This window comes from Propithecus coquereli, unplaced genomic scaffold (genome assembly GCF_000956105.1).
Source record: "Propithecus coquereli isolate 6110/MARCELLA unplaced genomic scaffold, Pcoq_1.0 Scaffold88, whole genome shotgun sequence".
Taxonomy (NCBI): domain Eukaryota; kingdom Metazoa; phylum Chordata; class Mammalia; order Primates; family Indriidae; genus Propithecus; species Propithecus coquereli.
This window is the reverse complement of record NW_012155062.1, coordinates 9,269,736-9,282,177: the sequence shown is the minus strand read 5'-3', so window position 1 is coordinate 9,282,177 and position 12,442 is coordinate 9,269,736. Positions and strand designations below refer to the sequence as shown.

The 12,442-nt window shown below is 37.9% G+C and overlaps 1 protein-coding gene across 1 annotated transcript in view; it reads right to left on the bottom strand.

The window, feature by feature from the left end:
* GCC2 (GRIP and coiled-coil domain containing 2) overlaps positions 1-9,512 on the bottom strand; it is a 48,488-nt gene extending 38,976 nt beyond the window's left edge. The window contains exons 1-4 of the mRNA XM_012664322.1: positions 9,471-9,512; positions 9,052-9,108; positions 8,191-8,275; positions 6,986-7,053 (exon numbers count right to left, since the gene is read on the bottom strand). Of these exons, the coding sequence (XP_012519776.1) occupies positions 6,986-7,053; positions 8,191-8,275; positions 9,052-9,108; positions 9,471-9,476 (216 nt within the window). The 5' untranslated portion in view covers positions 9,477-9,512. The remainder of the gene's footprint in view (positions 1-6,985; positions 7,054-8,190; positions 8,276-9,051; positions 9,109-9,470) is intronic.
* Positions 9,513-12,442: the final 2,930 nt, after the last annotated feature.

Sequence of the window (12,442 nt, the reverse complement as noted above, 5' to 3'; positions counted from 1 at the left end):
AAATTCTACAAACCAATAAGAGCCTCACTGGCCCATTGAGAAAAAGACTGGTGGACAAAGAGTAATTTCAATCAAGACTACAATGACCTATTATTTTACACACATTTGACTGGCAAAAATTAAAATGTACAATATCTAGTGCTAGAGGAGACACAGATCCATAGGATCCCTTGTACACTGTTGGTAGAAGTTTTTTTTCAAATACTGTATCAAGTAGTTGACATTATCTCCTTCATGTAACTTCATGTTACATGTAAGCTGAACCTTCGTGTAACTTTTGATGTAGCAATTTCATCCATTTACCTACGAGAATCCTTTGCATATTTATAAAGGAGATGCATACAAGAAAGTTCATAGCACTGTACTCCATTGTACAAACCTGGGTATTACCCCAATACCCATCAGTAGTGTAGTTGATGAATATACCGTTACAGTAATACAATGGCATATTCTATAGCAGTAATGGTAACATGCAATGATATAGATGAGCTTTAGAAAAATATTAAGTGAAAAAAGGCCTAATACATTACAAACAACATGATACTCTTTCAGTGAAGTTAAAAATGAAAGTAAAAAAATGATACTTATAGATGCAGTAAGACTTAATAAAAGGAAAGGAAAAGGAATGATGAACATGGGACTTAGGATAATGGTCACCTTGGGTGAGGGAAACTAGAAGGGTGGACTAGGAAGCGGATAGAGACTACAATGGAAGATGTATATTATCTTCAAGATCCTAGCTTTTTTTGGGATCACAGGTAATTACATTAAAAATAATTAAATATGAAAGGAACAGAAACAATGCAAAAGAAGCAGACCTTGAAGATAGCATGAATTTTTTTTCCTCAGAAGGATAATAGATAAAGTATATCGGGTGACTTAAAAGAAAGATAATAGAATGTGCTGAATCTTTAAATAATAAGATGAAAAAATAACATTTGGATAAAGAGAATGAGCTCTTTGAAATTAAATATTTAACACTGAAATGGAAATTTCAATACAATGGTGTAAAAATTAAAAGTTGATGGCATTTCTTAGATAAACTGGAAAACTGGAATGAAAATACAAATTCTAGGTAAGTATTCTAGGAAGTTTGGTGGCATACTCTTTAGACTGTCTCCTTCAACCTCTATAATCAAAACTTTCTTCCTTGCCTACCTCTTCAATGGACAGTATAGAACTAAAACCTAAAACTCCTGATTTCCTAGGTCAATAGGATGAGAAAGCAGGAGCACAGCAATGAAGAGAATCTGCGTCCTAATGGCATCATTGGGAGATTGCACCAGCCTGAGAACTGCTACGTCCAAACTTCTAATGTGAAATAAATACTAATAAAAAAATTTTGTTGTTTAAAAAACCAAAAACAAAACATGTAGAAACATTTAAAGTTCTTTATCAAGTAATAGCTATCATTCAAACATGAGAGTAGAAAAAAGGAATTCTTAAATACAAGACAACACAAACATTTACCTCCATGTATTCATTCTTAGGAAGCTACAGAAAGATGAGCTCTACCAAAATGAGATGCTTAAATCAGAAAGTGAATGACATGACCTGCCAAATAGTGGAGACAAAATAGGAAAGCACTGTAGAAGTTCACAGGAGTATCGCAAATCCAAAGAGATTTGTGCAGCAGATCTAGAGAACATCCAGACCTAATTAGTGTAGGAAGACAGAAAGCTTCAGAAGGCAGATGACCAGAAGAAAAGGTAAAACAGATTATTTGACCTGTTTGATTATTTGGAAAGTAGGAGTGGTGGTGAAAGATAGCTAAATTTTCATCTGCTATAAAAGTTAATAAATGTCTAAAATTGATAAATCAAGGAATAGCAGTAAGAGCATATTTAGAAATACAGAGATAATTTCCAGAAGTTATTTGGTATTATAAGTTATATAGAATTTACTATTATTTTACAATCATGTGCATATTACTTTGGTTAAAATAATTTTAAAATTAGTTGGTTCACTTTATATATAGTATTGCAATATAAACTTCTGATTGGTAAGTAGGAGAAACCTAAATTAAATAATTAATTTTAGGAGATATACTGAGAGGCTAAATGAAAACAGCTATGAAAACCTTAAAGATTAGGCCGGGCGTGGTGGCTCACGCCTGTAATCCTAGCTCTCTGGGAGGCTGAGGCGGGTGGATTGTTTGAGCTCAGGAGTTCGAGACCAGCCTGAGCAAGATCGAGACCCCGTCTCTACCAAAAATAGAAAGAAATTAATTGGACAGCTAAAAATATGTATAGAAAAAAAAATTAGCCGGGCATGGTGGCGCATGCCTGTAGTCCCAGCTACTCGGGAGGCTGAGGCAGTAGGATCGCTTGAGCCCAGGAGTTTGAGGTTGCTGTGAGCTAGGCTGATGCCACGGCACTCTAGCCCGGGCAACAGAGCGAGACTCTGTCTCAGAAAAAAAAAAAAACAAAAAAACCTTAAAGACTAGACGCACAGAATGGATAATATTTCTTAGGAAATACAAATCTGATTTTAAAAGAGAAATTATTAAGAGTGACATGTACTAGAAATTTAAGTACCTTAACATGTAATTTTTGTCTGCCTCTTGCATTTAGAAGCAGCACTGTAATACCATGTTCACTGTAATACCATGCACCTCAAATTTTGAGATAGGACACAATGGTTTATTATTCTTACTAATATTTAAAAGTCAAATATGTCAGGTTGGCAATGAAACTTTAGAGAGAGAATACTGGAATTCAACAGAGAAGTGACAAGAAACACCTAAAGGAAAGAAAGAGAAGGAAGTGAGACAGTCTGCTCAGCAGAGACTGGCTGGGGGATAGGAGCTGGAAGGGACTCCCTAATGTAGGGAATGAGCAAGTGAGAGACCCCAGTGGTTCATATTCCTGCCATGGACTTCTACAGTCCTAGCCACGGAGAGTCCCTTGACCCTTGTGGGCACCAAAACTAACACAGGGAGCTTCCTAGAAACCACATGAAGGCATTGCTCCAAAGAGAGCTCACACCAGGTCCCACAAGCCCCTGAGTGCTGGACAGTGGCAGCATGGCACCATTTTGAAAGCACAACCCCTACCCCACTGGACTGCATCCTGCCCTACAACCAGAGCAGAGGTGGCAGCCATCCCGCCCACCCCAAACAAAGGGACAACTGTACATTCGCATGCACCCCAAGGACAAATTCTATTGCCCGCAATCACCATGGATGCAGACTTCTGAGAGCTGAGGCACAGGTAAAGTTGCCTGCCTATGGCTGCTCCCAGGGAAAGCAACACCTCTCTCCTCAGCAGCAGATCCACAACGTGCTGCTGCCTATACCTGACCATTCTGCCAGTGGCCTGGGGCTCTCACCTCACTTCTGCATATCACAGTCAGCATCTTTACAAACCAAAACAGCACGGTATTGGTATAAAAACAGACATGTAGACCAAGGAACAGAATAGAGAACCCAGAAATAAATCCACATACTTATAGCCAACTGATCATCACCAAAGCTGTCAAGAACACACATTGGAGAAAGGACACCCTCTTCAATAAATGGTGCTGGGAAAACTGGATGACCACATGCAGAAGAATGAAACTAGACCCTTACCTCTCACCCGATACAAAAATCAACTCAAGATGGATTAAAGACAAATATAAGACCCCAAACTATAAAAGTACTAGAGTAAAAAACATAAGGAAAACTCTTCAGGATATGGGTCTAGGCAAAACTTTTATAGCTAAGTCCTTAAAAGCACAAAATAAAAATAAAAATAAAAATAGACAAATGGGACTATAAAATAAAAATAGACAAACGGGACTATATTCAACCAAAAAACTTCTGTACAGCAAAAGAAACAATTGACAGAATGAAGAGACTACCCCTTAAATGGGAAAAATTATTTCCCATGTCTACTCACTCAACAGAAAATACGAGGAACTCAACTGAACAGTTAAAAAAAAAAAGAAATCCCATTTAAAAAATTATCAAAGGACATAAATAGACATTTCTCAAAGGAAGACATATAAATGACCAACAGATATATGAAAAAACGGTCAACATCACCAATCATTAGAGATACACAAATCAAAACCACAATGAGACATCATCTTACTCCAGTTAGAATTGCTATTATTAAAAAGGCAAAAAATAACAGATGTTAGTAAGGATGTATAGAACATCCTTACTGTGTACCTACACTGTTGGAGGCAATGTAAATTAGTACAGCCATTATGGAAAACAGTACGGAGATTTCTCAAAAACCTACAAAGAGAACTATTATATGATCCAGCAATCCCACCACTAGGTATTTATCCAAAGGAGAAGAAATCAATATATCAAAGGGATACATGTACTCCATGTTTATTGCAGCACTATTCACAACGGCCAAGATATGGAATCAACCTGAGAGCCTATTAACAGATAAATCGATAAAGTAAAGTGGTATATATACAAAATGGAATACTATGTGGCCATGAATAGTATTCATGAAATAAGCCATGCACAGAAAGTCAAATATTACATGTTATCACTCATATATGGGAGCTGGAAAAGCAGATCACATGAAGGTAGAGAGTGGAATGATAGATAACAGAGACTGGGAAGGGTGTATAGGGAGAGGGGTATAAAGAGAGATCAGTTAAGGTATACAAACATACAGTTAGATAGAAGGAATAAATTCTAAGGTCTGATAGTAGAGTAAGGTGATTATAGTTAACAACAATGTATTACACTTTTCAAAATGGCTAGGAGACCTGAAATATGCCCAACACATAGAAATGATAAATATTTGGGTGATGAATACCTTAAATAACCTGACTTGATCATTACACATTCTACACATGTAACAAGATTTCACATGTACCCCATAAATATATACAAATATAATGTATCTAAAAAAAAAAATAACCTGAAAGGCAAAGTTTGCTAGCTTGGAGAAATTTTCTAGTTTTGTCTTTAGGAGTAGTTTTGAGAGAGCTCCTGTCAATGAGAATGCACTGATTGGTGACAAGAAGGAAACAGGGCAGATATTTAGATGTTCTTATTCTGAAATGCAATTTTATAAAAAGTATTTTAAGGGTTTAGAGTTAACTGACAAAAAAAAATCAGAAAAGACTCTGTGGTTCTTTTTTAAAATATAAAGGCCCCCTTTTAGTGTATTTTTATGTATGTATGTGTACATGTGTATATAAATATCTCCCAGAAATAATACATGATAATAATAATGAGATAATAATTATTGAGCACTTATGAGACAGACCCAGTTCTAAGTATTGTACACGTATTAACTCATTTAGTACATTAACCTACAAATAGTAGGTATTATTATCTCTATTCTACAGATGAAAAAACTGAATCATAGAGAAAGAAATTAAAAAACTTAGTCAAGGCCAGGCGTGGTGGCTCACGCCTGTAATCCTAGCACTCTGGCAGGCCGAGGCAGGTGGATCGCTCGAGGTCAGGAGTTTGAGACCAGCCTGAGCAAGAGAGAGACCTCGTCTCTACCATAAATAGAAAGAAATTAGCCAAACAACTAAAAATAGAAAAAAGTTAGCCGGGTGTGATGGCCGTGCCTGTAGTCCCAGCTACTTGGGAGGCTAAGGCAGGAGGATCGCTTGAGCCCAGGAGTCTGAGGTTGCTGCGAGCTAGGCTGTCGCCACGGCACTCTAGCCTGGGCAACAGAGTACGACTCTGTCTCAAAACAAAAAACAAAAAACAAAAAAAAACGTAGTCAAGGTCACATAGATGGTCAGTGGAAAGGCAAGGGTTTAAAGACCTGAATCAGGCAGTCTGGGTGGAGTCAGCACTCTTCCTCAACTAATATATAGTTGTATATTAGCTATCAACAATTAAGAAAACATATAATAATCAAATATAGAAACAAAACAGTGAACTCAGTAATACTTATATGAAACCATATATTATGAATTGAAATGGCACTCATTCAAGCTTCATATATTGTTTTAGCAAAATAAAGAACAAAATGATAGTGTGTGGTATGAATATGGATTTAAAGACCCTTTGTAGCAACTCTCTGAGAGTCCCTCAGTGGTCCACTGCTCATAACTTGGAAGCCACCTAATGAGAAAATAAGATAATATATAATCAAAGGATAGTATGCAAAAGACACTATTGCAGAGCTCTGAGAAACAAAAGAAACTTTAAGGAAGCTTAGGTGAAGTGGGGGAATGAAAAAGCATTTTAGTTAGCATTAAGGGAATGGAAACAATAAGAGGCAACTCGGGTTTTTAAACAGGGAATAAAAATGGTATTTTGTGATCTGGCAGGAGTCTGTAAGATTAAAAAGAGATAGAAATCCCATTTAGATGTTTATTAAAATATTAATAGGTCAAGTAAGACATGGTATATTTTACAGCCATACAAATGGAGAGAAAAAGATAAATTGGAGCAATACCTTAAAGCAAATAGGTTTCTAGTGAGTAACACATGTATAGGATAAAGGACATAGGAAAGCTAAAGTGATTCTAATGTTAAAAGGCATGAAAAACAGTGGTACCACTGACTCAAACAGGGGAGAGGATATGGTCATGTTGAGTTTGAGGAGATAATAAGTGAAATGTGTGAGGAATTTTTTTCCCCAGGCAGCTAGAAATACAACTGTGAGATCTAGGTCAGTAGTCATGTCTTGGGATACAGATCTATCTATAGATTATATACAGTATACCTATAAATCACTGAAGTCCTAAGTGTGGCCAGTTTTTCTGAGGGGAGGTGGGGAAAAGCATGACAGAAAACCACCATAATTAGAAAGTATGTGGGAAGAAGGGAGAATAATAATTTCGGAAAAGAAAGGGACCTAGAGGTCATTAACACTCTGTTTTTATGGTGAATCAGAGAGGTAAAAAAAACAACCAAGGCCAGAAAGGAAGTGGTAGAGCAGAAACAGAAAGCCAGATAGCCTCTGGCAGGCAGGCAATTCTTGGGGAAATTCTATTTGTCATTAGACATTTCCTCTAAGTAAATAAATAAAAATTAAAACAATATTCACAACTGTCTCATTACCTTGGTAATATCGTCAGTTCCTCCGGCAACAGGTTTTGATCTGAGTTCTTCAATTTCTTTCTCTAATTCTAAATAATTATAAATGATTCCAGTTTAGAAATGAAGAAAATAATTATTGAGAAACTGATAAGTACGTTCTAAAAAAAAAACAAAAAAAACCCCAAAACCTACAAATCCAGAATATTTGTAAGAAGCAGATACTTTGAGGAAGTATTAGCTTCACTCACAGAATATTACCCTTTCCTTTCCTTTTTATTATGGAAAACTTCAAATAGAAAACTAAAGGGAACAGTATGATGAATCTCTATTGCACTCATTCCTATGCTTTAGCATTATTAAATGGCCAATTTTGTTTTCTCCCAATCAGTACTCATATTCTTATTCTCCGCTTTTCTTACCCATCCTGATAATTTTGAACCATATCCCAGACATCATATTATTTCAGCTATAAATACTTCTTACTATATAATCTTAAAGCAACAACTAACCCCATATTAAGCATGTTAATCTAAATATTTCATCAACACATGTCTACATCTTGTGTAGACATCTTTGCAAATAAATTATTCTCTTTATCACAAGGTGATCCAACCTCTCAAAACATAATTTGTCCTTTTCTAGTACAAAGTCAATCTTTACTTTTAGGTTTAGCACTTAACATTTTGTAAGTCATTGGAAATTCAAGAGCTCATGCATGTATAATAAAAAAGCAAAGGAAACTGAACAGGGAATCAATCAACTTTATCAGATAAATACACTTCAAATTTCCATGAATGGAAATCTTTTATTACTTAACTTGAAGACTCCATTTTTTTTTTTTTTTTTTAAATCTCTTTGGGCTTACAACCTTGTGTCTCTAACATTTCAACTGACTCCTCTAGAAAAAAACATTTTACTCAGAAGAATCTAAAATCCATATGAAGGAAAAAAATGCTTAACTTTAACAAACTTTTAAAATCTTCCTCCCTGACTTTATTTTAATAAACCAAAGGGAGCTGCTGTTTAGAAATGTGGGATAATTAAAAAAATCACACATATATGGTTAGAATGTTAAGTAATAACAGATTCTACCAAACTGTCTAAAATGTATTAGGAATCACTGGGAAAAAAAAAGAAAACAAGCCAATGCACTATCAAAAAAAACTACTATTTTTAACCATGATTAAATGAGATTGTGGCCAAGGTGAATATTTTCAACGCAATACCTGTACACCTTGATTTAGCTTTCTGTATTAGCATCATCTGCTTCTTGGCAAACTTGATGAGATCTTCCTTGGGCAATGTTTCCAGCTGAAAGATGTGGTCATGTTACCATCTTGTTATAACTCATACTTCTAGTATACCACAAAAAAGAAACATAAGGTCTGCCTAAAAATGAAAACATTCTACTGAATATATCTTTATGCCAACCAAACACTGCATTTTGTTCCACATTTTTAAAAAATTAACAAATGCAACTTCAACTGAATAATTATTAGGTCTCAGTTTTCTCATCTGTAAAATGAGGAAAACAACAGTATCTATCTCCTGGTTACCAAGAAGCTTAAATGAAGTAACCTAGTTAGTGCTTAGGCAAATGCCTGAAACTTGGAACACAAAAAATAAACTGCAGCAATAAACCACTATCTTTCTCAATCATTGAATGTTAAACATTGTACAAGGCCATAAGAATTGACTAAGTCAACTCTCCTTCACAGTGTAGGAACTGGAGCGTACAGAACTGTCTCTTGATTTCCACCCTATGTCAGTGCTCTTTCCACCACACCACTATATAAACCTTGATAAATTAGACCGCTTTGTTTAATATTTGAAAAGTTGCAGGATCTCTCAGCAGTGTGAACCAGGAGCAGGAAGTAAACAAAAAGTCAAGTCTTTTCCATATCAGGAGACTTAAAAAAATAAAGAAGGAAACAGGAAATAGATGGGTGATTGTGTAAATCAAAACTGAGATCCCTTGGAGTAGGGCTATTTTTTAAAAATAGGCCACCCCTCTTCCTATGCCAAAGTTTTCCAATCCATCACCCTTCCACTCTTCAGGGAGTCTGCTAGTCAAGTATTCTCTTCACCTTAGATTTCCCGGGCCCAGGGGCGGCTGGTGAAGCCACCCCATCTTGAACAGGATCCTGCAAAACAAAATCAAACCCAGGTGTCAGAAGAACTTTTCCTATTAATAATTCCAGATGGAACGCGTGGAACCTTACAGGTATTAATAAAAACCCTCTGTGGAATGAAGTGGATGAAAGCCTTCTAAGTGAGAAACAGAATGAGGGCAGTGACTATCACTGTGGAAAACCGTACCCACCGGGCTCTAAGGGGACAGGTAATCGCGAGGCAGTTTGCGGAAGGTGGGAGGCGGGCACTGAGGGGGAAGATGCCGTGCCCTCCCGCGGGGCCCACTCCCACGTCCCACATCTCGGCGCGGAAGGCTTGGTGCGTGGACCCGGCCCTAGCCCCAGCCCCAGCCCGGCCGCCCGCGCCTGGTTACCTCCATCGCCTCGCACCCGCTGCGGTCCGGCGCCCCCGCAGTCCGCCCGCCGTCGCCGTAGCACGGCTGTCTGCAGCCACCTCTGACGTTGCCTCGACTGCAGGTCAAAGGTTGCGCTCTCCGGGGAGGCCCCGCCCCCCTCATCTCCATGGCTACGGCCCAGAGGCGCTTCCGCTTCCGCCTCTGCGTCCGGGAGGCGGTTCCCTGTACGCGCCCTGCCTTTTCTGCGCGGTCACCATCCCGGGGCCTGAGCAGCGTAAGCGCTCCACAGCCGTGGGGCCATGGGTTGCACGCTAGCTTTGAAGCCTGCCACTGCCGTTTATTGTCAGGGGGAACGTGGGCCGATTACCCCTCGGGGCTTCGGTTTCCACATCTGTAAAATCTTGGAAGAGTGATGAGAACATTGTATTGGAGGACAGGCCTCCACAAAAAGGTGTCTACCCGTTTCCTCCCTAACATCTATTTCTCTTTTACAGTATGTAGCGCCCCTGCTGTTTGGCTGGGATTGGTTCTGGGATGGTATGTGATCTAAGATCTACATACATAGTCAGGAGGTTTGGAATTCTTTTAAATATTTTGGTTCAGTGATAATGTTTTTTCTCTTTCTTTGGATATGACTGAAGAAACAGACAGCCCTAATTGCTGTTGGCAGACATTTGACACCACAGTAGAAGGCAGCCTGAGGACGAAATTGATAAGCGGGAGGAGGCAGAGCCTAGGCAGCTGCAGAGGAATGAAACTGGAGTCCTGATCAGTGATCAGTGAGTCAATAAATTCCTTTTATTAAGTGAGCCAGCTAGTATTGAGGTTTGCTGTTACTTGTAAAGCATGCACATATTTTGGGAGGAAGAGTTTTCCAACTTGGAAAAAAATTCTCTCTATAAAGGGATGGCTTGAGAAAATGTCCATAAATCTGGACATTGTGCAATATTGTAAAATGGGTAACTTTCCTACTGGACTAGAAAAACAATCTCGGACAACTTTTTAGAAAAGTAACTCTTAAGAGCCACCCACAATTGTAATGTTTTTATGGCAGCAAGTACTATTAAAGAAGAGTGGATAAATGATTTGGCAGATAGTATTGGAAAAATTCAAGACTTTGAGCAGTGTTAAAGGAAAAGAGGATTTTCTGGTTTCTTATCTCCGTCAAGTACATTACCTGTACTCTATGAATACTTAATTGAATCTGTTAATTAATTAATGTAGAAAAGAACTTAAGATCACTAGTTAATTTTTTTCCAGGTTTTGAGTAAGCTTAGAGTGGAAGCTTCAGGGATATTTGTTCTATCTGTTGATATAAAGGACATTATAGCATTTTTTTCCCTTTCAGTATAGAATTCAGTTGAGGATCAACTATTGCATTTAATTGTCATATCTCTTCACGCTCCTTTAATCTGGAGCATTTCAATTAACATTTTTGAAGACTATAGTTCTCCCCACCTTTTATTTTTTTCAATTAACACATAGTAAAATGGACTTTTTGGCATGCAGTTCTTTGAATTTTAATACGTATATAGACTCTTGTAACCACCAGCACAATCAGGTTACAGAAAAGCTCTATTATGCCCCCAAATCCCCTACACTAGTCCATTATAGCCACACTCTCCTTTCATATCTAATTTCTGGAAACCATGATTTATTCTTCATCACTATAGTTTGGTCTTATCATGAGTATCACATAAATGGAAGTTTTAACGGAAAAAAACAAACTCTGTAAAATAATTTAAAGAGGTTTATTCTGAGCCAAGTAAGAGTGACCATGGCCTGGAACTGCACAATCTCAAGAGTGCCTGAGAAAGTGTGCCTGTGGTGGTTGGGTTACAGTTTGGTTTTATACATTCATGGAGACAGGAATTGCATGTAAAATCATAAATCAGTATGTGGAAAGTATACATTGGTTCAACTGAAAAGGCAGAATATCTCAAAATGGGGGGCTTTACAGGTTATAGGTGGATTCAGAGATTCTTTGATTTTCAATTGGTTAAAGAAATGAAGCTTTGCTTAAAGGTTAGAATTAGAAGAAAGGAATACTTGAGTTAAGATAGGGAGGTCTACTATCTGTCATGTCATGCTATACCAGAGTCAGGTTGGAAAGTAAGCCACATTATGCCAGGCTAATAAAAAAAATGTTTAATGAGATTTTACAGTTTGTAAGGCCTGACTTAACCTTTGCCTTGCATGGCCTCAAGTCCTGTTTGTAGTTTAGTATTTTATTGACACGAAGAGTCTGTTTTGTCAGTCTTCTGATCTCTATTTTAACATTAATGCTGTTGAGTCTAAGCTCTAAATGGGAGGGAGTATAAGGAGGTGTGTCTTATCTCCCTTCCCATCATTGCTGAGAATTCAGTTTTAGGGTTTTTCTGAGGTTCCCTTGGCCAAGAGGGGGTACGTTCAGTCAGTGGGAGGGGTGCTTTGGATTTTATTTTTAGTTTACAGAAATATATAGTACTAACCTTTTGAGACTGGCTTCTTTCAGTCAGCATAATGTCTTTGTGATTCATCCCAGTTGTGCATTTATTAATAATTTGTTCCTTTTCATTGATAAGTAATATTCATTGTATGAATGTATCACATTTTTTTTTTTTTGAGACAGAGTCTCGCTCTGTTACCTGGGCTAGAGTGCCATGGCGTCAGCTTAGCTCACAGCAACCTCAAACTCCAGAGCTCAAGTGATTCTCCTGCCTCAGCCTCCCGAGTAGCTGGGATTACAGGTGTGTGCCACCATGCCTGGCTAATTTTTTTATTTTTAGTGGAGATGGGGGTCTCACTCTTGCTGAGGCTGGTCTCAAACTCCTGACCTCAAGCGATCCTCCCGCCTCAGCCTCCAAAAGTGCTAGGATTACAGGCGTGAGCCACTGTGGCTGACCAATATCACAATTTCTTTATCCATTCACCAACTGTAAAATATTTGAGTTTGTTTTAAATTTTGTATGATTATGAATAGAACCACGATAAACATTAATGTACAGGTT